The 24,874-nt window shown below is 36.8% G+C and overlaps 1 protein-coding gene across 3 annotated transcripts in view; it reads left to right on the top strand.

Annotated features, from left to right (window-relative positions):
• PLAA (phospholipase A2 activating protein) overlaps positions 1 to 24,874 on the top strand; it is a 42,126-nt gene that overhangs the window by 5,666 nt on the left and 11,586 nt on the right. For all 3 annotated transcript variants that reach the window (XM_042912404.1, XM_042912403.1, XM_042912402.1), the window contains exons 2-9: positions 2,814 to 3,007; positions 13,388 to 13,488; positions 13,579 to 13,699; positions 16,989 to 17,156; positions 17,622 to 17,757; positions 19,494 to 19,663; positions 23,570 to 23,727; positions 24,440 to 24,659. In XM_042912404.1, coding sequence (XP_042768338.1) covers positions 2,836 to 3,007; positions 13,388 to 13,488; positions 13,579 to 13,699; positions 16,989 to 17,156; positions 17,622 to 17,757; positions 19,494 to 19,663; positions 23,570 to 23,727; positions 24,440 to 24,659 — 1,246 coding nt within the window. In that variant the 5' untranslated portion in view covers positions 2,814 to 2,835. The remainder of the gene's footprint in view (positions 1 to 2,813; positions 3,008 to 13,387; positions 13,489 to 13,578; positions 13,700 to 16,988; positions 17,157 to 17,621; positions 17,758 to 19,493; positions 19,664 to 23,569; positions 23,728 to 24,439; positions 24,660 to 24,874) is intronic.

Here is a 24,874-nt window from a genome sequence, read left to right as displayed (position 1 = left end):
TAATTGAGAGCAAGAGTGCACACAGCATGCATGGGCAGGGGAGGAGCAAAGAGAGAATTCCAGGCAGGCTCCATGCCTTATGTGGGACTTGAACTCACAGAACATTTGACCTGAGCTGAAACCAGGAGTCTGCAGCTTAACGGATTGTGCCACCCAGACACCCCTAGACGAAATCAGTATTTTATGACTGCACAGGCTCTACTTACACTGCTGTGGAATAAACTATGATAACTCTTAACAGTTTTATGATCTCCCTGTAGCTAATGAGTATCCTGTTTGGGGCTTTCATTCACTTCATTTTTTATGTATTTCTCACAAATTCAACTTCATATTCTTTGCTAGTTGTCTAAATCTCTTCTCAAGACCTGTAGACATACTGGATATTTTGCAGTTTTATCTTCCTGGGGGTGAAAACTTTCTGACCTGGTCTGTCTGCCCCTGGGGCACACAGATCCTGAGATCTGCCTTCATTGTGTTCTTCACAGTTTCTTCTTTTGGGCCTCTTGTGTTGGATCTGTTATCTGTATCGTTTTACTTCCTTAGTTTTCTTCCTTGATGCCTTTTTGGAGCATATCTTCCAGGAGCTTCCTGAAATACAGTACACTGATGATAAATGTATTAAGATAGTGAAAGTCTGAAAATGATTTTATTCTGCCTTGCTACTTGAATAATAATTTAAATGTTTGTAACACTGTAATTCCCAAATAATTTTCCTTCAGAATTAAGAAGCTATTGCTCCATTGTATTCTAGCCTCCAATGTGTATTTTTTTTTTAATGTTTACTTTTTTTTATTTGAGAGAGCACCAGCAGGTGAGGGGGGAGGGGCAAATGGAGAGGAAGAGAGAGAATCCCAAGCAGGAGCCCACCAACACAGGTCTCGGTCCCACAATCCTGGGATCATGTCCTGAGTCAGACATTCAACTGACTGAGCCACCCAGGCGCCCCAGCCTTTACTGTTAAATTTGACAAGTCTGAAGCCATTCTGTTTCTTGAGCTATTATTTTTTTTCTCTCTGGAAGGCAGTCTGTATTTAGGCACCCCTAAAAAGTTTTAAAAAATACACAACAAAATAAAGTGGACAAGTTAAAAAAAAGCTACTGCCAAATACCTTCCTTTGAAGATTTTTCATATGATTCATCTTGCAACTGATTCTGAAGATTTTCAATAGTGTTCCTTTTCCTAATTCCTACCTTTCTTGGTCCCCATTTTTAGAGGTACATAGTGCTGCTGATATTCTTCAGCTTTTTAGGGATTCATTGGTAGATTGGTCCTCTACTTTCCCTGATGCCTACTTAGAACTCAGTTTTCTCAGGGTGTCTGGGTGGCTGAGTTGGTTACATGTCCGACTCTTGGTTTCAGTTTAGGTCATGATCTCAGGGTTGGTGAGTTCAAGCCCTGCGTCAGGCTCAGTGCGGACAGCAAGGAACCTCCTTGGGATTCTCTCTCCCTCTCTCTCTGCCCCTCCCCTGCTATTGCACTCTTTCTCTCAAAATAAATAGATAAACATTAAAAAAAAACCCTCAATTTTCTCAGGTATTCTATATCCTTTATTATTTTTCAATCAGCTTTGAGTGTTCAAAGTTGTGTTCCTGTTTCTTTTTCTTCTTACTCTCCCTGGCCTTGTGGGTTTATGCCTTTCTTCGAAATGTGTATGGATGTGTGTTTATCTTGAAGTCTTATCTCTTCGTGTGCACTTGTCCTGTCTCCTTCTACTACATTGCAAACTTTTTAATTTAGCTTGAATCGGGGATATAATTCTTTATATTCCTCTCGGGAGTTAACTTACTGCCTTCCACATAGTACATTGTAATATGTTGTTTGACTTGTTATATAAGGCAGTGATGCTGAGTGATGTGTGTAACAAATTGATAATCTTTCTAAACGCAAGGCAGTTATTAGTATGCTGTGTCCCTAGAGCACTCATTTATATATCCCTGTATTCCATTAGTTTGCATATTGAGAATGATTGGTACTCTAGCGATTTAGATATGTATACTCTACTAATGGGTATTAAGTTAGTGTTTCATAGTATGAAAATATCCTCACTGTGTTTGAGACTTATTGATAGTGTACTTCATTATCTTAATTGTATGAATGTTTCACTTCACCAGGGATTTCTGAGGGTAACAGTCACAGATGAATAGAAATGAAGACGGAGCGTGAGAAAAAGCCACTTGCGATACTTGTTTCCCTCCCTTTCCTTCCTTATTCTTTCTGTTAATTAATACACTCTTATCAATGAAACGCTGAGTAAACTTTTTCTAATCTGATGTGAATCTCAATAGTAGCTAATAAAATTAGATATTTAATATTTAAGTTAAAATAATAGATTCTTGGGGCACCTGGCTGGGTCACTCAGGAGAGCATGCGACTCTTGATCTCAGGGTTGTGAGTTTGTGTGTAGAAATTACTTAAAAACCAAACAAACCAAAACCAATAGATTCTTAAGGTAGCAGACACTCTAACGTTCAACCCGTATACTAAAAGAAAATGAGTACTTGGATACTCATGTCCTATGGTAAGTCAGGGGACAAATGTGTATCTTTTTTTTTTTTTTTAAAGATTTTTTTTAACGTTTATTTATTTTTGAGACAGAGAGAGACAGAGCATGAATGGGGGAGGGTCAGAGAGAGAGGAAGACACAGAATCTGAAACAGGCTCCAGGCTCTGAGCAGTCAGCACAGAGCCTGACGCGGGGCTTGAACTCACAGACCCTGAGATCATGACCTGAGCCGAAGTCGGACGCTTAACCGACTGAGCCACCCAGGCGCCCCGACAAATGTGTATCTTATTCATTACAATGTCTTTCCAGTCCTAACAGGGGCTTTACAGAAATGCACTGTATGAGTGGCCACTCCAATTTTGTATCTTGTGTATGCATCATACCTTCAAGTGATATGTACCCTCATGGACTAATCGCCACTGGAGGAAATGACCACAATATTTGTATTTTCTCACTGGAAAGTCCAGCACCACTTTATATACTAAAAGGTCACAAAAATACTGGTGAGTATAATGCTTTGATTTTTTTCTATTTGAAGAAGTTTCATCCTTTTGAAAATAAAATTCATATATCTGCATTCCATACTATTAATTATGTTTGTTTTACCTATGGCTATGACTTGATAGTGAAAACCTTTTAGGATCATCATTGTTCTGTAAATTCTATTCCAGAGTTATTGTTATCATCAGTAAAGGTTGACATGCTTATATATGTAAATAATACAGTGTTCTGTTATAAAAGGAAGAAGCTGTATAATTTTAATACACCTTGTGGTTTTCGTTTTCAACTATTTTGTGCAAGGAATTAATTTACTCAGGAAGACTAAGAGTATTTTTTCATCTTATGGTTGTTATATCTATATTTATGCAATAAATTGAAGACCCAGAACAAATGTGTTTAGGACCTTGGTATCATAACCGAAGAGTATTTAATACTTTTTAATATTGTTTTCTATGGTTTACGTATATTTCTGATTATCTGATATTCCTGGATTTGTGTGTGGTTTAATAGCTCTTTATTATAAAATGATATGCTTAATCAATGCAGTGTGTATACCTATTTTTTTTATGTATCTGGATCTGTAAGCAAGTAGTATGCCCCATAAACACTTGAAAATTCCTTTGAAAAATTTTTTAAAATGAATTGTGTGTATATATGTGAAATCTTTAATACTGAGTGATACAGACTTTTTTTTAACTTCATTGAGGAAGTCTTGAAATGTATACAATGGTAGAGATACAGTATTTTGTAATGAGTTATGTATAAATATATATATTTAAAGGAATGACGATCTTTTCCACCGGTGTATTTACATAGCTTCAAGGATTATCAACACATGGCCTATCTTCTTTCATCTCCCCAGTCTTCTACAATGTTATTTTAAAGGAAATTTCCAATATACTGTTTCATTTGTAGATACTTTAATATGTAACTCTAAAACAGGGTTTGGCAAACTTTTCTGTAAAGGGCCAGATAGTAAATATTTTAGGCTTTGCAGGCCATCTGGTCACTTTTACAACTATTGAAGTCTGCCGATGTATACAAAAGTAGCCATTGACAATAAAATGAATGAGCCTATCTGTATTTCAATAAACAGCTATTTATGGACACTGAAATTTGAATGTCAAAATTTTCACATATCAGGAAATATCTTTTAATTTTTCCCCCCAATTACTTAAAAATGTAAAAACAATTCTTAGTTTGTGCAGTATACAAAAACAGGTGGCCCACAGGCCATAGTTTGCTGATCCCTCGAAAAGATATATTTTTTTTAATCGTCATTACACCTAAAACAAAACAAAACCTAATTGCTTATTATCAAATATCCAATGAAGGTTCAAATTATACCCAATTGTTTCATAAATGTTTTTTTACAGTTTGCTTGAACTGTGACCCAGCTAAGGTCCGTATGTCTTTTAATCTATGGGTTTCTTTCCCCCTTTTCCCCCCCCTCCCTATTTGAAACCAGCTTATTTAACCTGTAGGATTTCCTACTGCCTGAACTTTGGCTGATTAAAGCCTCATTGTTTCCCTTAACATGTTCCTCAATCCCCGATATGTCTTAGGAGGTATTAGTCAGATCTAGAAACTTAATCAGATTCAGGCTCAAGTTCTTGGCAAGTACCTGTTATAGGTAGTATTGTGTACTTTCTGTTGTAGCACATTAAGAAGCACTTAATAACTCTTTGTGATGTACATTAGTGGGTTCAAATGTTGGTCATTTATTCATTATAAAATTACTAGCTGTCTTGTATGTAATGGTTTTTAGCATGTAGTGATGAGCACACACAGATCCAGTATTTCATTAAGATTTGAAAAATCATTATACTCTAACTCTACCTTTTTTTTTTTTTTTTGCCTTTAATAGCTAGCATTTTTTTACTATATAATTTTCTGACATTGCTTTTTTTTTCCCCCTGTCAATTCGTTGGTTACGTGTGAGACTTTTGTACAAGGAAGATAGGATAAATGCTTGCCATGTCTCCTCTCCTACCTCTTTTACCAAGTTTCAGAATGAGTTAGCTTCCTTTTGCATTCTCAAATTGTCCCATATTTGGCCATATTGGAAACCTCTTTAAATTGGCCCCTGTGGCCTTTTGATAAGACCTTTAGCAGTTTTCTTTGCTTTTGGTACTATAGAATGTTACAGGTTCACTTTATGTATACCTTGTTCTAGACCTGGAATCAGCTATTTCTCCAAGAAGCCCCGTGTTTTTTGCTTTTGTTTTTTGAGTGGGAAATAATAACTGGAAACCTGAGTTTTGGTTGTAATGGTGCTCAACAGGATTTTTTAACTTAATGTTGCTTTATAATTCTATAAAACATAAATAGTTTCAAAGGAAAAACAACTCACCAAGATATATTCAAAGAAGTCTAGATTCATTCCGTATTGGCTTCTTGCACCATCCCTTTCCTTATATTTATTAACTTTGTTCTTTTTAAAAATAATAGAGCATATATGGATGTAGCTTTATATTGCCCCTTTCTTAGGTAAAAGGTAACATACTGTATGCAATTTTCTGCCCTTCCTATTTTTGCTTGATAACATTACCACTTTGGAGATCTCTTTATTATACTATATAGAAGCCTTCTCCATTCATGTTTACGATGGCATTATAATTCATTGTTTAGCTAGCTGTACTATGACTATTCTAGCTTATTTAGCGAGTCCCCTATTGATGGACATCTGAGTTTTCAATCTTTTGCTAGTACAGATAGTACCATAATAAATGGCTCCATGGCTCTGTCATTTTGTTAGTTTGGAAATGTCATTTAGGCATAATACTCATTTCTGGATCAAAAGGTAAATGGATATGTAATTTTGTTAGGTATTTCTGAGTCGCTTGATTAGGTGTTGTAACTTGTTTTTGCATTTCAAGCAGCAACATGAGTCCCTATTTCCCTTACCAATGGTGTATGTTGTCAGATTTTTAGATTGTTGCCAAAATAATAAATGAAAAGTGATGTTTTAGTATAGGGGAAATTTGCATCTCTGTTATTACGGAGGGGGACATCTTCATAGAAGGAAGGGATTATTACCCTTTTTTTCCTGTGAACTGTATTAAAAATTGCCCATTTAATACTGGGTTACTGGCCATTTTTGAAGCCCTTGATTAGAGTTATTAACCCTTTCATACAGATTACAAATTTTTTCCCATTTTGTTAACTTTTTTTACTTTGCACATTTTTTTTTGTAATGCAAAAGTCAATTTTTATATAATCTTATTTGTCTTGATCTTTTAAGGTATCATATGATCTCATAGAAATCTATGTAAAAATACTGCTTCAATTTTGGAGGGTATTTTTTCTGCCTGATTCATTTCTACTTTATTATAAGGTAATCTTTTGTTATTTTGTTAGTTTCCTTGGTGGTTTAGAGGCCAAATGTCATGTGCTTTTTTTTTTTCCTGGCATACCATACATACCATGTTAGTGAGTATAGCTGAAAAATTAATGATTGACATTCTTATGTCATTTTTGTTCAGCTTTCTAGACCGTTTTATTTTCTAAATAGTAAAGTAGTACTATTCTTTAGTTGATATTATACATATAACACTTCCCCATTTCATTATAACTTGCGATTCTAGGTAATTTTATGTTGCATTATTTGGTATCATGGGCTTTTTCCCCCTACCTATTCAAAGCTAAATGCTTCCTTATGCTTATTGAAAGAGATTTATTTTTTTTATTCATTATTTCTGCCTGATCTTGAAAGAAATTAAAAAAAAAAAGAAATTTTCTGTGCTTTCTGAGACGTTTCTCTTGAATTATATGTTACACTGATCTCTGAGAGAATATGAAGAGCTTTCCCAATTACAACTATCAAGGAGAAACATTTAAAAAAAGAAAATTGGAATTGGTAGCTAAATCTCCTTATGAGAGAACCTCCTGTACCCAAAGATTTAAAAACTGGAACTTATTTTCTAAATCCAGCTTGATTCGCTATTATCCATTAGGAAATATGGTGTAAGTTTTTGGAGGTAAGTTGTTATTATCTGGAAAATAAGGTTATCCAAAAGAAAAAAAAATTTTTCACAAATTAACCATATCCCTAAACTTAGGGTTTTCTGTTTTTGGACTTATACATGAATAATTTATTAATATAAGCATCAAATGTTGAATTTACTGCCTTTTTGAGCATTTGAGTTTAAAGAACAACTGATGATACATAACCTTTTTTTTTTTTAATGTTTATTTATTTTTGAGAGGGAGGGAGATAGAGTGCAGGTGGGAGAGGGGCAGAGAGAGAGGGAGACACAGAATCTGAAGCAGGCTCCAGGCTCTGAGCTGTCAGCACAGAGCCCGTCGTGGGGCTCGAACTCACCAACGGTAGATCATGATCTGAGCCGAAGTTGGACACTTAACCGACTGAGCCACCCAGGTGCCCCATGATACATAAGCTTTAAGTTGATCTTTAAAAATTTATAATAATTTGAAAAGCAACTTTTCATATGAATGGAAAAAATTCAGTTTGACTTCTGTATTCAAATACAGTAATTGTATTTTTATTTGTGTAGTAATCTCTTTCAATCTTTGTCCCTATGACTAAGAATGGGTAATAGATCCACAGAAGATATTTTCTATTCTAATTGCCAAGACTATTTCCTGACTATCTAGTTTTTTTTTCATTTTAAAGATTAAAATCCTTTCATTTCTCTGAACTTTAGTTTCCTCATCTGTTAAATAGGAATAACAATAGTGTTTAGTTCCTGGAGTTCTTGTGGAGTGTAATGCACTTTTTACAGTGTCTGGCACATGGTAAGGACCCTGTATCTCCTAGTTGTTATTGCTAAAGGTTTCTGCTTCTTTGCAGAAACCCAACACCAGCACCTGTTCACAGCTTTATATTTTATATACTAATTTTCTCTTCCTTTTGCCCTACTTTATTTTCCACTTATTTTTAATTTTTACCTTATTATTATGTATATATTCATGAAAATCACAATTTTTTCTGGAACAGGGTAGGTAACAAAATTTGGGGAATGTTTGTTTGAATATAGTCAATGCATATGTAGTTTTTAAATTATATTCTTATCTAGGAAAAAAATTTTTCCTAAAGTTAATGGCCCCTTTTTTTCCATTTCCATAATTTTCTGAGTAACTGTAGCTGATATTTTACAAGTGTTGCGGGAAGTCTCCTAAATGCCTGTTACATTTTTTAAATATTCTAACATAATGAGTGAGAATAGGTTACGGTATAGTAACAAACACTTCCCTGATCTCAGTGGCATGACACAAAAGTCTTTCTCACTCACCGTACATATTCATCATGGATTAGTGAGGGGAATCTGCTCATCAGAGTCTCTCAGGGACCCAGGCTGATGGGGGCTTTCTCTCTACCTGTGCTGCAGTGGTTGGTTGCAGCAGTGACAGGGCAATGTGATTAATAATGCACTGACTCTTAAAAGCATATACCTGAAAGTGTCAGCCACCATTCAGACTCTTGACTAATGCATGGATCATTTGGCTGTGCCTAATGTCATGCACTAAAAGGGCGAGCCACCAACCACAGTCTGCCTCTGGTTATCAGTTATTCAGCTTGCTGTCCCTTGTGCAGGCAGAACATACCCACTTCTCTCTCCATGTCAGACAAGCCAAAGTTACACTTGCAATCACAAGCCCAAAGTTAAGAATCCCTGGGTGACAGGTGGTATTTTAAACATCAGGGAGGTGATGCTCAGGTGTTCCGACATCAAGTCCCAATATAGTTCTTAAAGTCAGAGGTGTGTGGGCTACAAACATACGTTCCATGTCATCCATTCACCCAGTATACAGTTGTGGAGCTGTAGGGTAATCAGAGCAAATACTGCCATTCAGGAGAAGGAACAGTGCAAGACAATGGTTCCTAATATGTAGTCGTTCTGACATCTAGACGGGTGTCTGTTTTCAAGGACCTGCCTGCTCGGAGAGTGGAGAGATTTTTGTGATATGTTCCCGTTGGTCTCTAAAAGGGGTTTCCCCAGTACATTATTCTTCGTAGCTCCACTTTGGCCCTCTGGCATACTCTTTCCTTTCTGTTACTCTCCTTGGTCACCTTGATATATACCCGCCTTGGAGACTAAGCAATATTCTCAGCTCTCCTTCTGCCTATGGGAGTTGGGTGCACAGGGTCATTTTTGTCTTGAAAGGTCATAGACTTTATATTTTTAGTTCTTGGCAATGCAACTCTCTTGGTAGTCTTATTACTTATTTGATTCCAGTCAGACCTCTGTGTCAGTAGCCATACCCTCAACTGTAGACTGGATTTGCTGTATTTCTCCCCCTCTCTCCTTTCCTCTTTTCCTACCTGCCTTTTTAGATTTTACTACTGAAGCTTTGAGCCTATCCGACCTCAGTGGGAAAGCTGCATGCTCAGATTCTTTTCCCTGAGCCATTTGCCCAGTTGAAGGCATTTATTTTCATGGTTAACAACCTAATTTGCTTTGCTTTGAATATACTTAAAATCCATTTAGACAGGGAGTTTGGGTGGCTCACTTGGTTGAGTGCCTGACTTCGGCTCAGGTTATGATCTCGCATTTGTGGGTTTGAACCCTGCGTTGGGCCCTGTACTGACAGCTCAGAGCCTGGAGCCTGCTTCCGAGTCTATGTCTCCCTCTCTCTCTGCCCCTCCCCTGCTCATGCTCTTGTCTCTCTCTGTCTCTCAAAAAATAAAATAAAAGATGTAAAAAAAAATAAATAAATTTTGGCACTGTGCATGCTAGCCACGTTTTTTATTTGTCCCTGTTGCATGACTGAGTTTCAGTTGTCCTTTGCAGCTAAAACACCTTCTCAGGTTCATATTTTATCATTTGGGGTTGGGAAGCAATTGGCTTCAGTTTCTGAACTCCATTCCTTCTTGACAACCAGCCACTTCTTTATCTCATTACATTCATTCATTCATTCATTCATTCATTCATTCATTTAGAGAGCATGTGTGTGTGTATGTGTGCGCGCGTGTATGCATGCACACACATGAGCAAGAGAGAGGGAGAAAGAGGATCCCAAGCAGGCTCCACATTTTCAGCACAGAACCTGATGCGGGGCTCAATCCCACAAACTGTAAGATCATGATCTGAGCCGAGTTCAAGAGTTGGACGCTGACTGAGCCACCCAGGTGCCCCTCATTCTGTTCTTTTCGTACTTAGTCAGATGTAGCTGATAGTAACTGACAGCTTATCACTGCAGTACAATTTTCCATCCTCTTTCTTTAGAGCTACAAGTTCATTATGTCTTCGATTTTTGCCGGCTGCAGTTTTACAAAATGTTCCACTGCATAAGGATTACCAAACTTCCATTCTCTGTTACAATGTCCTCCCCACCAGCTGCCCATTAAGCTAATGCCATTTTTAGAGTTTTGTTTTAGCAGTGTCTCATTTGTGCTACCGATTTTTGAATCAGGTAGGCTAGTTGACATTGTGGTAACAAACAACTCCAGAATTTCAGGAGTTTGGCACAATAAAAGTTTGCTTTGCTTCTTACAGATCTAGTGCAGTACAGCAGGGGGCTCTGCTCCTCATAATCACTCAGGGATCTGGGATGACAGAGGTTTCATCTCATGTGCTTTCAGAGACAGTGGAGCAGTGGGAGGGAACACGGCTTAACTATGCACCTGTCCTTAAAGCTTCTCCTGTTAAATAACATTTCCCTCATTTTTCAATGCCAGAACAAGTCATGTGGCTTGCCTAAAGCCAAAAGAACTGGGGAAGCTCAATATTACCATTTGTTGAGAAGATAAAGAGCAGAAAATATTTGATGAATATCACTAATGGCTACCATGCACACCACAATATTTACCTGTTCCATGTTTTTCCTGGAAACTTTCCTCTTCAAGTCTACTGTTGGATTGATGCTCTGGGCTGATGTTAACATTGGATTCCCCTTTGACAATAGATTTCCTAGAGAAAATTCCCATATTTTTGTCATTCTTTTTTTTTTTAATGTTCATTTATTTTTGAGACACACAAAGACACAGCATGAGCGGGGGAGGGAGACACAGAATCGGAAGCAGGCTCCAGGCTCTGAGCTGTCACCACAAAGTCCAACGCAGGGCTCAAACTCGTCAACCGCGAGATTATGACCTGAGTGGAAGTCAGATGCTCAACAGACTTGAGCTACCCCTGTGCCCCTATTTTTGTCCTTCTTAACTTACTTGTTCATTTTGGTGTATTAAGCTTCTTAAGAAAGCTGTTACAGGGACTAAATGTATTTTATATTTGTATATTAGAAAATGTCTTTATCCTTACATTTGATTGTTAATTTGGGTGGATATAAAATCCTGTATTAAAACCATTTAATCTCTGAATTTTGAAGGCATTTCTCTATTGCCTTTTAGTGTATTGTGTTAACTGAAAAGTTTGATGCTGTTCTCATTTTCCATCTTCTCTGTGGGACACGTGCCTGGTCCTTGTAAGCTTTTAGGATCTTCTCTATTTCTGATGTTAGAAAATATTTCACAGTGCATCTCTGCCTCTGCTTTTGAAAGTGACTTTCATTTGGCTCTTTTGTGGGTTCATTCAATCCAGACATTCATGTTCTTCACTTTTGGGAATGTTTCTTGTACTATTCTTTGTTTTATCTGCCCTGCCGGAATCCCTATTTGTTGGATAGTGAACATTGTGAAATTATTTTCTAACTTTTTAAACTTTTTTATTTTTTGAGTCTGTCTCTTTGGTCTAATTCTCAGGAGAGACTTTTTTTTTTTCTGGTGCTATTTGATTTTGGTTTGATTCTTCTACTTTTAGTTTTTATTTTTCTTGTTCTCTCAATAGGTCTTCTTATGTAATATCTTACCTATTTGCAAATACTATGTGACTATTAAAGTTTTATGGGGTGTTTGTTTGTTTGTTTTTTGGCTTTCTGAAATTAGGTTTGTTTCTTCTGGCCTGCCTAACCCTTTGCCTTTTATTTTTGTGTTGCTTTGTTTGGATTTTTCTCTTTCCCTTTGGAGACTTTTATAAAATGGTTGTCGATATTAAACTGGCTGCTCATATTTAAGAATAAGGTATAAAGAAGTTGAAAATTTTTTAGCTAATGTACATGAAGCTTGGTGATTGGTGGGCTTCATTAGAAGGTGATCTGGAGGTGGTCTGACCTTTTAGGTGGGAAACCCTCTCACATTTCCTTATCTGAAGTTCTTTAGCATTATTAAGTCTTCTAGAGCAGAATTCTCCTCCCTCTTGCCTGGGCAGTGGGGAATATATGCCTGTCTGCTGGTATTGTGGGAGAAAGGAATGACATACTACCACATTTCAGGATGTAGATTTTCCATTTATTTCCCTTGTGTTTCACAGGGCTTCTTATTCCAGACTTTTATTTTACCTGACTGCCTGAATCTGTAAACTGTGCTTCAGTTCCTCCAGAGAATAAACCTCCCATTGCCTGCAGCTGGTGAGGATGTACTTTCCTGACACTGGAGGCTGCTAGGAGAGATCTAGCATTTCAAGTTCTCTGCCTAGCTCCATTCTCCATCGAACCTACTGGCTGGACATTGAGTCTCATAAGAGTTCCTTGGGGAAGTCGCTCAATTCTTATCTCTCTCTGTGGGTGTTTAACTTATAACCTCCTTCATTTTGCTATATCAGTGACAGTGTTTTCTGTCTTCTTTGTCCTTGTAGATTAATACCATTATAGCTTTACTGTGAACAATCTGCCATTTTTAATCAGAACTGTATCTTTTTGAGGGTGCCTGGCTGGCTCAATCTGTTAAGCATTCAACTCTTGATATCAAGCTCAGATCATGATCTCATGGTTTGAGAGTTCTAGCCCCACAACAGGCTCTGGGCTGGTGGTGCAGAGCCTGCTTGGGATTCTGTCTCTCCTTCTCTCTGCCCTTCCCCTGCTTGTGTGTATACATGTGTGCGCGCTCTCTCTCTCTCTCTCTCTCTCTCTGTCTCTCAAAATAAATAAATAAACTTTAAAAAAAAAGGAACTCTGTCTTTTTTGTTTCTGTGTTTTTAAATAATTCTTCACATGTTTAATTTTTAGCTAGCATGATTTTACATTAAGATAATAAGATATTTAATTACCTATTCTGTTATTGTTGAACAGTTAGCTGAACTCTAGTGGGTTTTTTCTTCCTTTTTTTGGTCATTTTAAGTAAATATCTATAAACCCCATTTCAAAATCATTTGCATTATCTTTCTATTTAGTTTTTTATAACCAGAAGGCTTTGTGCAACCCATTTGATCCTGCTCCCTCACTTTACAGATGAGGACTGTGAGTTATCCCATGGTCAGACAATTCCTAAGTGGCACAGCTAGGCCTTGCACCCAGGCATTCTGGCTTAGCATCCGTGCTCTTGACCATTGCACTCTGCATCTCCATGGAATTAACCCTTAATAACTAGCAAGGTCGAACATTTTTCTATATGACGATGTGTTAACTAATGCCTTGTTTCCCTTTAGTTTGTAGTCTTTCATCTGGAAAATTTGGGACATTACTTAGTGGCTCATGGGATACCACTGCTAAAGTGTGGCTGAATGACAAGTGCATGATGACCTTACAGGTACAGTAGTAGTTCTGTGTGAATGTTCTAGATAATAATTAAATATGATCATTCTGTGGCAACTTAATTTAAGTCCCATTTAACTCACAGGGTCATACAGCCGCAGTATGGGCAGTAAAGATCTTACCTGAACAGGGCTTAATGTTAACTGGATCAGCAGACAAGACTATTAAGCTGTGGAAAGCTGGAAGATGCGAGAGGACTTTTTCAGGTAAGATCGGAGTAGACAACTTTTATAATAAATCTCTTCATATTCACTCAGATGGTGTTTTCTCAAAAGTTTAGAAGCTTGAAAATGGTATTCAAAAACCATCAGTCTATAGTATAGAACATTGGGGTAAATGTAACTTTCTGACAATGTTTAAAATCTTTTTAAAAGATATAATGAAACTTCTCATAAAACATCCAGATGTGGACTAATACATGGCCACTTGAACTTATAACATGGTTTGCAATTGTTTTTGGCTGTCCTTTTAACAAGTTTAGCCTGAAACTTCCAAGCATAAGCCTGGTGACTTGATGGTGGCTCAGTATTGTTAACTTTATATATGGAGGAAAGCATCATGAGTATTTTATGAATACTGAAGTACATTATTTAGTAATAACAAATTTAAACGTATATTGTGGTTTTAGGGGGGTAGTCTTTTTGAACCTTACCTATTAAATAGCTCCTACACTGAGGCATGTGCTAATACTACTATTGATGATTTATTTGTGGAGCACTTAAATTATTTTTAAGTTGCGTTCATTTAAGTAATATCTACATCTAGCATGGGACTTCAACTCCTGACCCACAATCCAGAGTCACATGCTGTTTGTCTGACTGAGCCAGCCAGGCACCCTTTGGTATAAATTTTTATGTTGTTTTTCTTCTCTTTTATTTTCTCTTTTGAAGTTGATCACTACTCCGGATAATACTGCAAGAAGTCCCTTCATGAAGATAAAACTATTTGTAGATGGACGAGTTATAACTAAGCATCCCTATGTTACATACAATATATGTTATCAAGTTGTCATTAATCCTTGATAGCTAATCTAAATCAGCAAATACTGAGCATGGGAAATTTTTTAAATTTTTGTTTATTTGAGAGAGAGCAGGTACATGTGCACTTGAGGGAGGGAAGAAAGAGAGAGAGAGAGAGAGGAAGAGAGAGAGAATTCCAAGCAGGCTCCATGCTGTCAGCTCAGAGCCCAATGCGGAGCTCAATCATACAAACCATAGATCGTGACCTGAGCCAAAATCAAGAGGAGGTTGCTTAGGCAACTGAGCCACTCAGGCACCCCAAGCATGGGAAATTCTTTGATTCCTGATCTCCTTTATTAGCGAATATTCTGTCCTTGAAAAAGAATGTAGTATCTTCTGTACTTCCTCAAGTAATATTGAAAGAAATTGAATTTTATGAAGGTTTAAAAAACATTTTACATCCTTTGATTAATGGAATATAGATGTTTTTCCAAGTACATAATTAAAAATATAAGAAGTTTATTCCATAAAATCTTGCCTTTAAAAAACAAATCATTGGGGCGCCTGGGTGGCTCAGTCGGTTGAGTGTCTGACTTCAGCTCAGGTCATGATCTCGCGGTCTGTGAGTTCGAGCCCCGCATCGGGCTCTGTGCTGACAGCTCAGAGCCTGGAGCCTGCTTCGGATTCTGTGTCTCCCTCTCTCTCTGCCCCTCCCCTGCTCATGCTCTGTCTCTCTCTCTCTCTCTCTGTCAAAAATAAATAAAACATTAAAAAAAATTTTAAAAAAAATCATTGAGACACCTTTGTGGCTCAGTCATTTGAGTATCCAACTCTTGATTTCAGCTCACAACCTGAATAAATAAAAATGAAAAATCAATCATTAATATTTACTGTATAATTTCAATGCCTGCATTTGTATATATTATGAACTGTTTCTATTGACAAAGCAGGGATGTTTGGTTTTATATTTGTTTTTTGGTTAAATCAGAGGGGAGAAGTTAGGATTTGTTGAATCAAAACAACTAGGATTATGAGGCAGGAAACATGAATTTTGTAGCTTTTCCATTAGTTGTGTGGTCCCAGATAAATTAATCTCTCTCAGCATATTCTAAAGTTTACTTTTTATGATGGTTTTTATTTCAAATTCTTAAATAACTGATCTTTTATAATTTAACTTCTCTTCATTTTTTTTTTTCTTGTTGTTTTGGGATTTTATTTTTATTTTTAAAGATTTTATTTTTTATTTTTTAAAATTTACATCCAAATTAGTTAGCGTATAGTGCAACAATGATTTCAGGAGTAGATTCCTTAGTGCCCCTTACCCATTTAGCCCATCCCCCCTCCCACAACCCCTCCAGTAACCCTCAGTTTGTTCTCCATATTTATGAGTCTCTTCTGTTTTGTCCCCCTCCCTGTTTTTATATTCTTTTTGTTTCCCTTTCCTTATGTTCATCTGTTTTGTCTCTTGAAGTCCTCATATGAGTGAAGTCATGATTTGTGTCTTTCTCTGACTAATTTCACTTAGCATAATACCCTCCAGTTCCATCCATGTAGTTGCAAATGGCAAGATTTCATTCTTTTTGATTGCTGAGTAATACTCCATTGTATATATACCACATTTTCTTTATCCATTCATCCATCGATGGACATTTGGGCTCTTTACATACTTTGGCTATTGTGGATAGTGCTGCTATAAACATGGGGTGCATGTGTCCCTTCAAAACAGTGCACCTGTATCCCGTGGATAAATCCCTAGTAGTGCAATTGCTGGGTCATAAGATAGTTCTATTTTTAGTTTTTTGAGGAACCTCCATACTGTTTTCCAGAGTGGCTACACCAGCTTGCATTCCCATTAACTTCTCTTAATTTTTTTAGTACTTTATAAATACTAGTCGCAGTTTTATGTGGTAAGAAATTTAGAGGCCATAACTTTTTGTCATATTTGAATATTTTATATGCTATGATGCTTACCAATTATTGTTACTGGGGATGAAAAATTGAAAATGAATTGCCAGATAAAAATGAAGAAGTGTTGGGATTAGAATCTTATTTCTGGAGAGTTGAGAAAATAATTTGGTGAAGATAGTGTAAAATAACTTCCGAAGACCGGTAATAAAAAATATTGCCAAATCTGAAATACAAAGTTTGGTTACCAGGCTTTTCTACAGAAAAAAAATGAATTGCTCTGCCTTGCAAATCAGTTATTACTATTCACTGATATGTTTTATTTATTTGTTTATTTATTTAGGGAGGACACAAGTGAGCCAGGGACAGAGAGAGAGAGAAGTGGGGCTCATGTTTTACATGAAGCGGGGCTTATGCTCACCTGAAGCGGGGCTCAAGCTCATCTGAAGGGGGTCTTGAGCTCACCCAATTTGGGACTCAAACTGTGAGATCGTGACCTGAGCTGAAGTCAGGTGCTTAACAACTGAGCCACCCAGGCACCCTGATGTGTTTTATAATGTTAGTTAAATACATAGATCCATCAGTCAAATCATCCATCTTATTGGTTCATATTATTTTTCTTTTCATATAGGGCATGAAGACTGTGTACGAGGTTTAGCAATTTTGAGTGAAACAGAATTTCTTTCCTGTGCAAATGATGCTAGTATTAGAAGGTGGCAAATCACTGGCGAGTGTCTTGAAGTATATTATGGACACACCAACTATATTTATAGCATATCTGTTTTTCCAAATTGTAAAGGTAAGATTAGCATATATCATGTATTTAAAATTCTGTATTGAACCTTGTTCCATCCCATTCTTGAGGTGGGGGTAGGAGGGCTCATTACTGAAATCAGTTTACTAACTGTACTTGAATAATTTAGTAGCTATGTTTCGTAAGGATCTTCTTGTAAAGGAAGAAATTGTGTGATCATCTTTATATCAATTCACACTTGATGGTTAATGTCAAATAGTTTTGGGTATTTGAGGAAACACTTTGTATAATTTATTGGTGCAAAGTGCATAATATGTAAGGTGTGAAATGTAGAAAATATGATTTTTGAAGTTTTTGTGGTATAAGTAACAAATAAATAAAATGTAAAACTATAATTTTAAAATATTTTGGGTTTAAAAAAGTCATTATGCCTCCCTAGAAAGGTGATATTTATAAATGTACTTAATTTTATTTGTTCAAACTAGTTTTTCCTATATTCATTGATTTTAGATTTTGTGACAACGGCAGAAGACAGATCTCTGAGAATCTGGAAACGTGGGGAATGTGCCCAGACAATCCGACTTCCAGCTCAGTCTATATGGTGCTGCTGTGTTCTAGCCAATGGTGACATTGTGGTTGGTGCGAGGTATTTATATTCTAGTCAGTCAATATCATGTGTCTAGGCCTTTGGTAGGTGTTAAGAGTGCACTGAGATAAGCCATAAGGAACTTTAGGTGAATTGGGAGACATTTCAGTACATTTCTGTACTGAAAAAACAGCATTAGGCATAAGAGCTTTTATACATTAATGGTACATGATACAGTACAAAAGTATTGCTCTGCCAGTTGTGCAGTCAGAACATCGAATGCAAAAGAAACTGGAGAAGGTAGAGATTAGTGTGGGAAACCTTTATGAATAAGAGGAAATTTGAATTGAATGTTGAAAAATAATGAGAAAGAAGGTAAATGAGAATTTCTGTCAGAAAAAAAAACAACAGTGTAAGTAAAGGTGTGGCAGGACCAGGAAAGTGATTTGTGTGGCAGATGAAGGAAAGTGGTGGAAGACTCATGCTAGGGAATAGTGGGGGATACTGGTAAGGTGGTAAAGGCAGTAGGGTGGAGCATAACCGTGGAGAGCCTTGAATGCCAGGTATCTTTTAGAGTCTGTGCTTGGAGTAAAGGGTTGTAGCTACTGAAGTGACATGAATAGAGCATAACCTGTGAATTATTAACATGTAGGTTGGATTTAACTAGTGGTGATGGCAGGAAAGCAACTTGGAAAGCAGTTCCGGTAGTAGGGGTGTGATGTTATGAAATACTGTCCCCACGGTGCCAATGGACAAGAGGCCAAAATATTAGATATTGCAAAGGAAAGATTGTCAAAAGGAGGATAAAAGAAAACTGTAAAGCTTCAAGCTTTTGGTGATTGCATTAATATAAATGGGGAAAGTGGGAGAATTGGTTAGGTGCAGAAGATGATGACCTCAGTTTTAGATTTCTGAGGTCCGAGTGGTGATGAACCACCCTCGAGCCGGTGGATCTAGCATGGAAGGCAGAAAAGAAAGAAAAGAAAACCTCTAAGGGGTGGTGGGTCTAATAAAGCGGAGGTAGTTTACATTTTGGCTGGGTCAAGGGTTGATTTGTTGATTTAATTATTTTCCCCCTAAGCATATTTAAAGTTAAAGAAAATAAACAATTTGAAAGGGTAAAGTTCCTGTCAGTCAAAGGTTACATAAGAAACAAAGTTCTCTGTAGAACGGGGCAGGATTAGTGCATTTGAAGGTGGCCAACTTGCCTCTTACCCAAGAATTTAGAAATGGTGGAAGTGAAGTCATGTGCCAAGACTAGAGGTTGGGATTGCCATCTAGTCTAAGGTGAGGCTTTTTTTTCTTGAGTGGGATTACATTGCTGGTTAAGGGCATAGGAAACACAGACTGTGTTTCCCAAATGAACAGATACTGAGCATCTGCTATTTTCTAAGCTTTATGTTGGTTATTTGAGCCCTTTGTAAATAAAATAACCCACTACCCTTCTTTATACTCTTGTATCTATGTAATATTGACTTAAATTGTATGTTATAGCTCCAGATTTTTATGGTGGTAAATATCTAACTTGGAATTCAAAATTGTGTTAGATACATATTTCTCTGTCTTTTCTCAGTGACTTTTCCCTTAAATAATCTTTTTCTACCCTATAGATGGCTTTAGAAAGCAGCATAGGATAGTGTGTGAAGTCAGCAGAGTGCTCTCTCTACTCAGCCATAAATACATAGTAATGTTTCTCATATTCACAAATACAGATTATTTTTGCTTTGGATCATTCAGGTGGGATAATGTTAATACAATATGGCAGTGACTTCAGATCACTTTGTTTTTCCTTATAGTGATGGTATTATTAGAGTGTTTACGGAATCAGAGGATCGGACAGCAAGTGCTGAGGAAATCAAGGCTTTTGAAAAAGAACTCTCTCAGGCAACCATTGATTCTAAAACCGGTGATTTGGGGGACATTAATGCTGAGCAGCTTCCTGGGAGGGAACATCTGAATGAACCTGGTAAATATTTCAGTGTATATAGTAGTAAAAAATACTACCCTGTTTGCCTTTGGGAATAATTAGAATGATAAGAAAAACAAGTTTGTTTTGCTAGTCATTAAGTGTTATTCTCATTGCCAGATAGGGATTTTTTAGAACTTTTACACTTAACCACTATGAGAAACCATATTCTTGCTTCTTTCTGTGTCACATTTTGAGCTTAACTCCTTAAAGAAGAATCATTTTTGTTTTAAATCCATCTCCTGATATCTAGCTCGTATATAATAGGTACACAAAAGTCACTTCTTTAATACCTTTTGGTTGATTGGGTTCCCTGAGACACACTGTATAGACTAAAAATAAAAATGAGTTCAAAGAAAGCGGTGTCTCCTTAATGAGTTGGGGATCATTTGAGTTTAAACCAGAGGACAGTAGTTATTTCAAATGAAATCTTGTGTTTGATATATCCCTGATCCATTATATCGTTGGTTCTTAGAACCTGGTACATGGACCCCTGGGAATATTGAGATTCCTTCAGGATGTCCTTAAGGTCCAACTAATTTAATAATACTAAGCTGTTATTTGACTTTTCCACTATGTTAACATGGTCTGTGTTAACTTATGGTCCAAAAGCAATTCTGGGTAAAACAAACAAACAAACAAACAAACAAACACAGGCTTCTTAGTACACAAATCAAGGCAGTGACACCAGACTGTTCTGGTAGTTATTGTGCTCTTCACTGGCATGCAGTTGTAGTTAAAAAAAAATGAAAACCATTTGCCCATAAGAATGTGCTTGAGGAAGCATTAACAATTAATTTACTACCTCTCGAGCCTTTATTACATGTCTGTTTTAATATTCTGGTTGACAAAATGTCAACACATAAAGTACTCCCGAGTACCATGGTGTCTCTGGGATAAGTACAAACATTCATTTGCATTGCGGGCTGAACTTTTCATGGAGTGCCATATTTATTCATAGAAGAAGTACCTATGGTTATTTAAGCTTGGGTTTAGGCAAGACTTTTTTTGAAAATTAGCAAAATGACCATGTCACTTTAAGGAAAACAGCTGACAGTATTTATTGCCAAAGATGAAATTCAAAACTCTCAAATGAATATTGAAATTTTGGAAAATTTGTATTTATTACCAGGAGCTTGTAAGATAGATCCGTGCATTTTAGTATTTAATAGAGCCTGAAAAATGCATTGATGGTTGCAGATTCTAAATTGTAACCTTTAAAGACCTACTACTTTGTAGAATATTCACATTTTTCTGAAAAAGCTGTTAAACTAGTCTTTTCTTTTTCAACTATGTTATCTGTGTAAGGTCGGATTTTCTTTATATACTTCAAATAGAACAACAGATTACAACAGATTGAATGCAGAGGCAGGTATGGTAATCCAGCTGTCTTCTATTAAGAGAGACAATAAAGAGATTTATAAATACAAACAATGTCAGTCTTCTCAGTAGGTTTCTAAAGCTATTCTTATTTTTCATATTATTTATTCAATATGTAATAGATCTATTATTGTTTTCCATTAACTGAATTTTTTTTACTCTTTATTTTTAATTTCAAATCCAATAAGTCAATTCATATAACCTGCATTAAAAAAAGTTCTTTGGGCTTCTGAGTAACTTTCATGACTATTATAAGGAGATCTTAAAATCAAAAGTTTGAGAACTAATGTATCGTATTGTCATGTTTTTAATATTCTTACAATTCTTTGCAAAAATGTAGTCTTTTTGTCACTGTGTACACACACACACACACACACACACACATATTCAGTAAGTATTTCCTAAGTGCCCAATGTGTGCCAGGCATTTTTCTAAGCTTTGGGGAATACAGCAAATATAAAAGGTTACAAATACCTCTGTTCTTACAAATTTATACTCTATAGGAGACACATAATTAAAAAGTAAATAAGTAAATATATAAGTATGTCAGATAGTGATAAGTACTATGGGAAACAAAGCAGGAGTTGGGTGTTTTGTAATTTTAAATACAGTGTTCAGGAAATATATAATATTTGGTATAGCATTTGTTGCTATTATAGATAAACTAAAATCTCACTGACTTAATACAAGAGTTTATTTGTTGCACATTCAAAGTTCACTTGATGACACGGTATATTAGGTATGTTTGGGGAATTTTTATCTGTTTCTGGGGTTTGTTTTATTTTAGAGAGGGTGCACATGAGCAGAGGAGCAGAGGGGAAAGAGAGAATCTTAAGTAGCCTCCACACTCTGTGGGAACCCAATGCAGGACTTGATCCCATGACCCTGGGATCGTGACCTGAGCCGAAATCAAGAGTTGGTTGCTCAACCAACTGAGCCACCCACACACCCCATCTTGAGCATGTTTGTAGAGCAGTTTTTCTCCTTGTGGTCATTTGGGGATGGAAACCACCATCACCATGTAGCTTCCAAGGGCTTCTTGGGTAGAGACATTCAGCCATCAGACAGGATAAAAGGGGAGGTTAGAGGAAGATTGACTAGGGCTAGAACTGGCACATAGCACACCCATTCAGATTCCACAGACCATTTCTCAGTAAGTGGCATCTAGACACTGCACCTGGCTGTAGCCACAGCTACATCTCTACCCTACGGAGTAGGATTGTGAATCTCTGGAGGACAGCTGCCTATTTCTGCCACTGAAGGCTTTGCTGAGAAAGTGATGTTCAAGTAAAGTTCTTAAGGAGGCAAGGGAGTAAATCTTGCCAACATCTGTGTGAAGAGTGTCAGGGGCAGAATTAACAGCCAGTGTAAAGACTCCAGGGCTAAAGTCCAGAGATGGGTTGAGGGGAGAAGTGCAAAGTGAAGACAGAGGGGATGATATATTTGGCCTTGTACACTACTTCAAGGACTTAGGCCTTGATCAAGAGAGATGGGAAGTCATTGAAAGGTCTCGAACAGAGGAGTGTCAGGGACACTTTAACCTTTGAAAGAATTTTTATGGTTACTGGATTGAATATAGACTGTAGGGAGCCCCAGGGCAGGAGTAGAAGGCCATTAAATCAGTCCAGCCGAGAAACTGTGGTGGCTTGTAGCATTGGGTAGCAATGGAGATAGAATAGATAGTTTTTTTGACCTTTTTTGAAGATGGAACCGATAGAGGGGCACCTGGTTGGCTCAGACAGTTAAGCATCCAACATCAGCTCAGGCAGTCATCAGGCAAACCATTAGTGGGTTCGAGCCCTGTGTCGGGCTCTGTGCTGACAGACAGCTCAGAGCCTGGAGACTGCTTCAGATTCTGTGTCCCGCTCTCTTTGGCCCTCCCCTGCTTGTGCTCTGTCTCTCTGTCTTTCAAAAATAAATGAATGTTAAAAAGCTAAAAAAAAAAAAAAAAAGACAGAACTGATAGAATTTGCTAAGGGTTTGGCCATGGGATTCAGAGAAAGATGAATCAGACTCTTCTATACTTTTTGGCCTGAGCAGCTGGAAAAATGGAGAGTCGTTTATTAAAATGAAAGTGTTGTCAGAAAATAGTAATAAAACTTATTTTTAGTGGGCCAGCTACTTTCTAATGGAAATACACCTTTTTTTCTTTCCTTTATTTAATAAAGGTTACTTTTAACCATTATTGTCTCTTGAGACACTTCCCAGTAGAGTAACTTTTTTTTTTTTAGTGTTTGTTTATATTTTGAGAGAGTGCACACATGAGTGGGGGAGGGGCAGAGAGAAAGGAAGAGAGAATCCCATGCAGGCTCTGTGCTGTCAGTGCAGAGCCTGACATGGGGCTCAAACTCACGAACCATGAGATCTTGATCTGAGGAGCAAAACCAAATCCCAGATGCTTAACTGATGGAGCCTTTTAATAAAATTTCCAGTTAAACCAAATACATAAAGTTAAGATTTTTTAATCTGTGTCTTTCATTTTTACTCTGCTTTTCTACTTTTGATTCTTAACATTTTTATTTTAAGGTACTAGAGAAGGACAGACTCGTCTAATCAAAGATGGGGAGAAAGTCGAAGCCTATCAGTGGAGTGTTAGCGAAGGGAGGTGGATAAAAATTGGCGATGTTGTTGGCTCATCTGGTGCTAATCAGCAAACATCTGGAAAAGTTTTATATGAAGGAAAAGTACGTCAATTTCTACTTTCTAATTACCATTATCTTAAAGCATTAGACAAAGGTTTTCTTTTCCCTTTTCCCCATGCTAATACAATTTTCTTTGGGGAGGCTTCTCTCTTTTCCCTGCCTTGAAATTGACTTTTAAAAAATCTTTTTCCGTATTTGATACATTAGACACTATTTGTCTTTTGGTACTTACTGTGTGTAAACTGTTCCCAACCCTTTTGGATTAGGAGCTTCTGTGCCACCTTCCAGCCAACGCTTTCTGCCTCGTTATATTTAACTTGGCAGGACATGAGGGCCCCTGTGTGGCAGTGCTTATAACGCCAGCATGTTTTGCTGAGTGGGGCATGGTAACAGCTAATACTTCTGGCCTTGAGACCAACCAGTTGGAAACCTTCCTTTGGCCTTAGAATTTATGTGTAGTTGTAATACATTCCCCTCCTCCATCCCCAGTGAAATACTGACCTTGCAGCATATGCAGATGGTTGCTATCAATCATCACATGCCAAGTGGAAGATTGTAACATTGCACTTTGGAGAAAGTTTAAGGATTATAATTTTATTATAAAATGTTTATATAAATATATTTGTTATAAATAAATATAATATTTATTATAACTTTATAAAATAAAGGACACATAAGATCTGTGATATATATGCCATTAATATGAACAGATAAGTTAGTAATCATTTATCTCCTTTTTGTATTCCTGTTGAAGGAGTTTGATTATGTTTTCTCAATTGATGTCAATGAAGGTGGACCATCGTATAAATTGCCATATAACGTCAGTGATGATCCTTGGTTAACTGCATACAACTTCTTACAGAAGAATGATTTGAATCCCATGTTTTTGGATCAAGTGGCTAAATTTATTATTGATAACACGAAAGGTCAAACCTTAGGACTTGGGAACACCAGTTTTTCAGATCCTTTTACAGGTAAGTTTATGGTTTATATTAAGTCTTCTGTACTTAATTCATTGGTTATTTTTTTTTAAGTGTATTTAAACATCTGTTATCATAAGCTGTTTAAATTAAAACGAAGATCCAAGATCTATAGCAGGTTTTTACTTTAAATCATATTTTAAACCTCAAATTATATAGTAATTCTGTGTTTATAGAAACAATTCTATATTGCTCACTTTCAAAAATAT

This window comes from Panthera leo, chromosome D4 (genome assembly GCF_018350215.1).
Source record: "Panthera leo isolate Ple1 chromosome D4, P.leo_Ple1_pat1.1, whole genome shotgun sequence".
NCBI lineage: Eukaryota > Metazoa > Chordata > Mammalia > Carnivora > Felidae > Panthera > Panthera leo.
The sequence above is the reverse complement of the archived record's forward strand: the minus strand, read 5'-3'. Positions and strand labels throughout refer to the sequence as shown.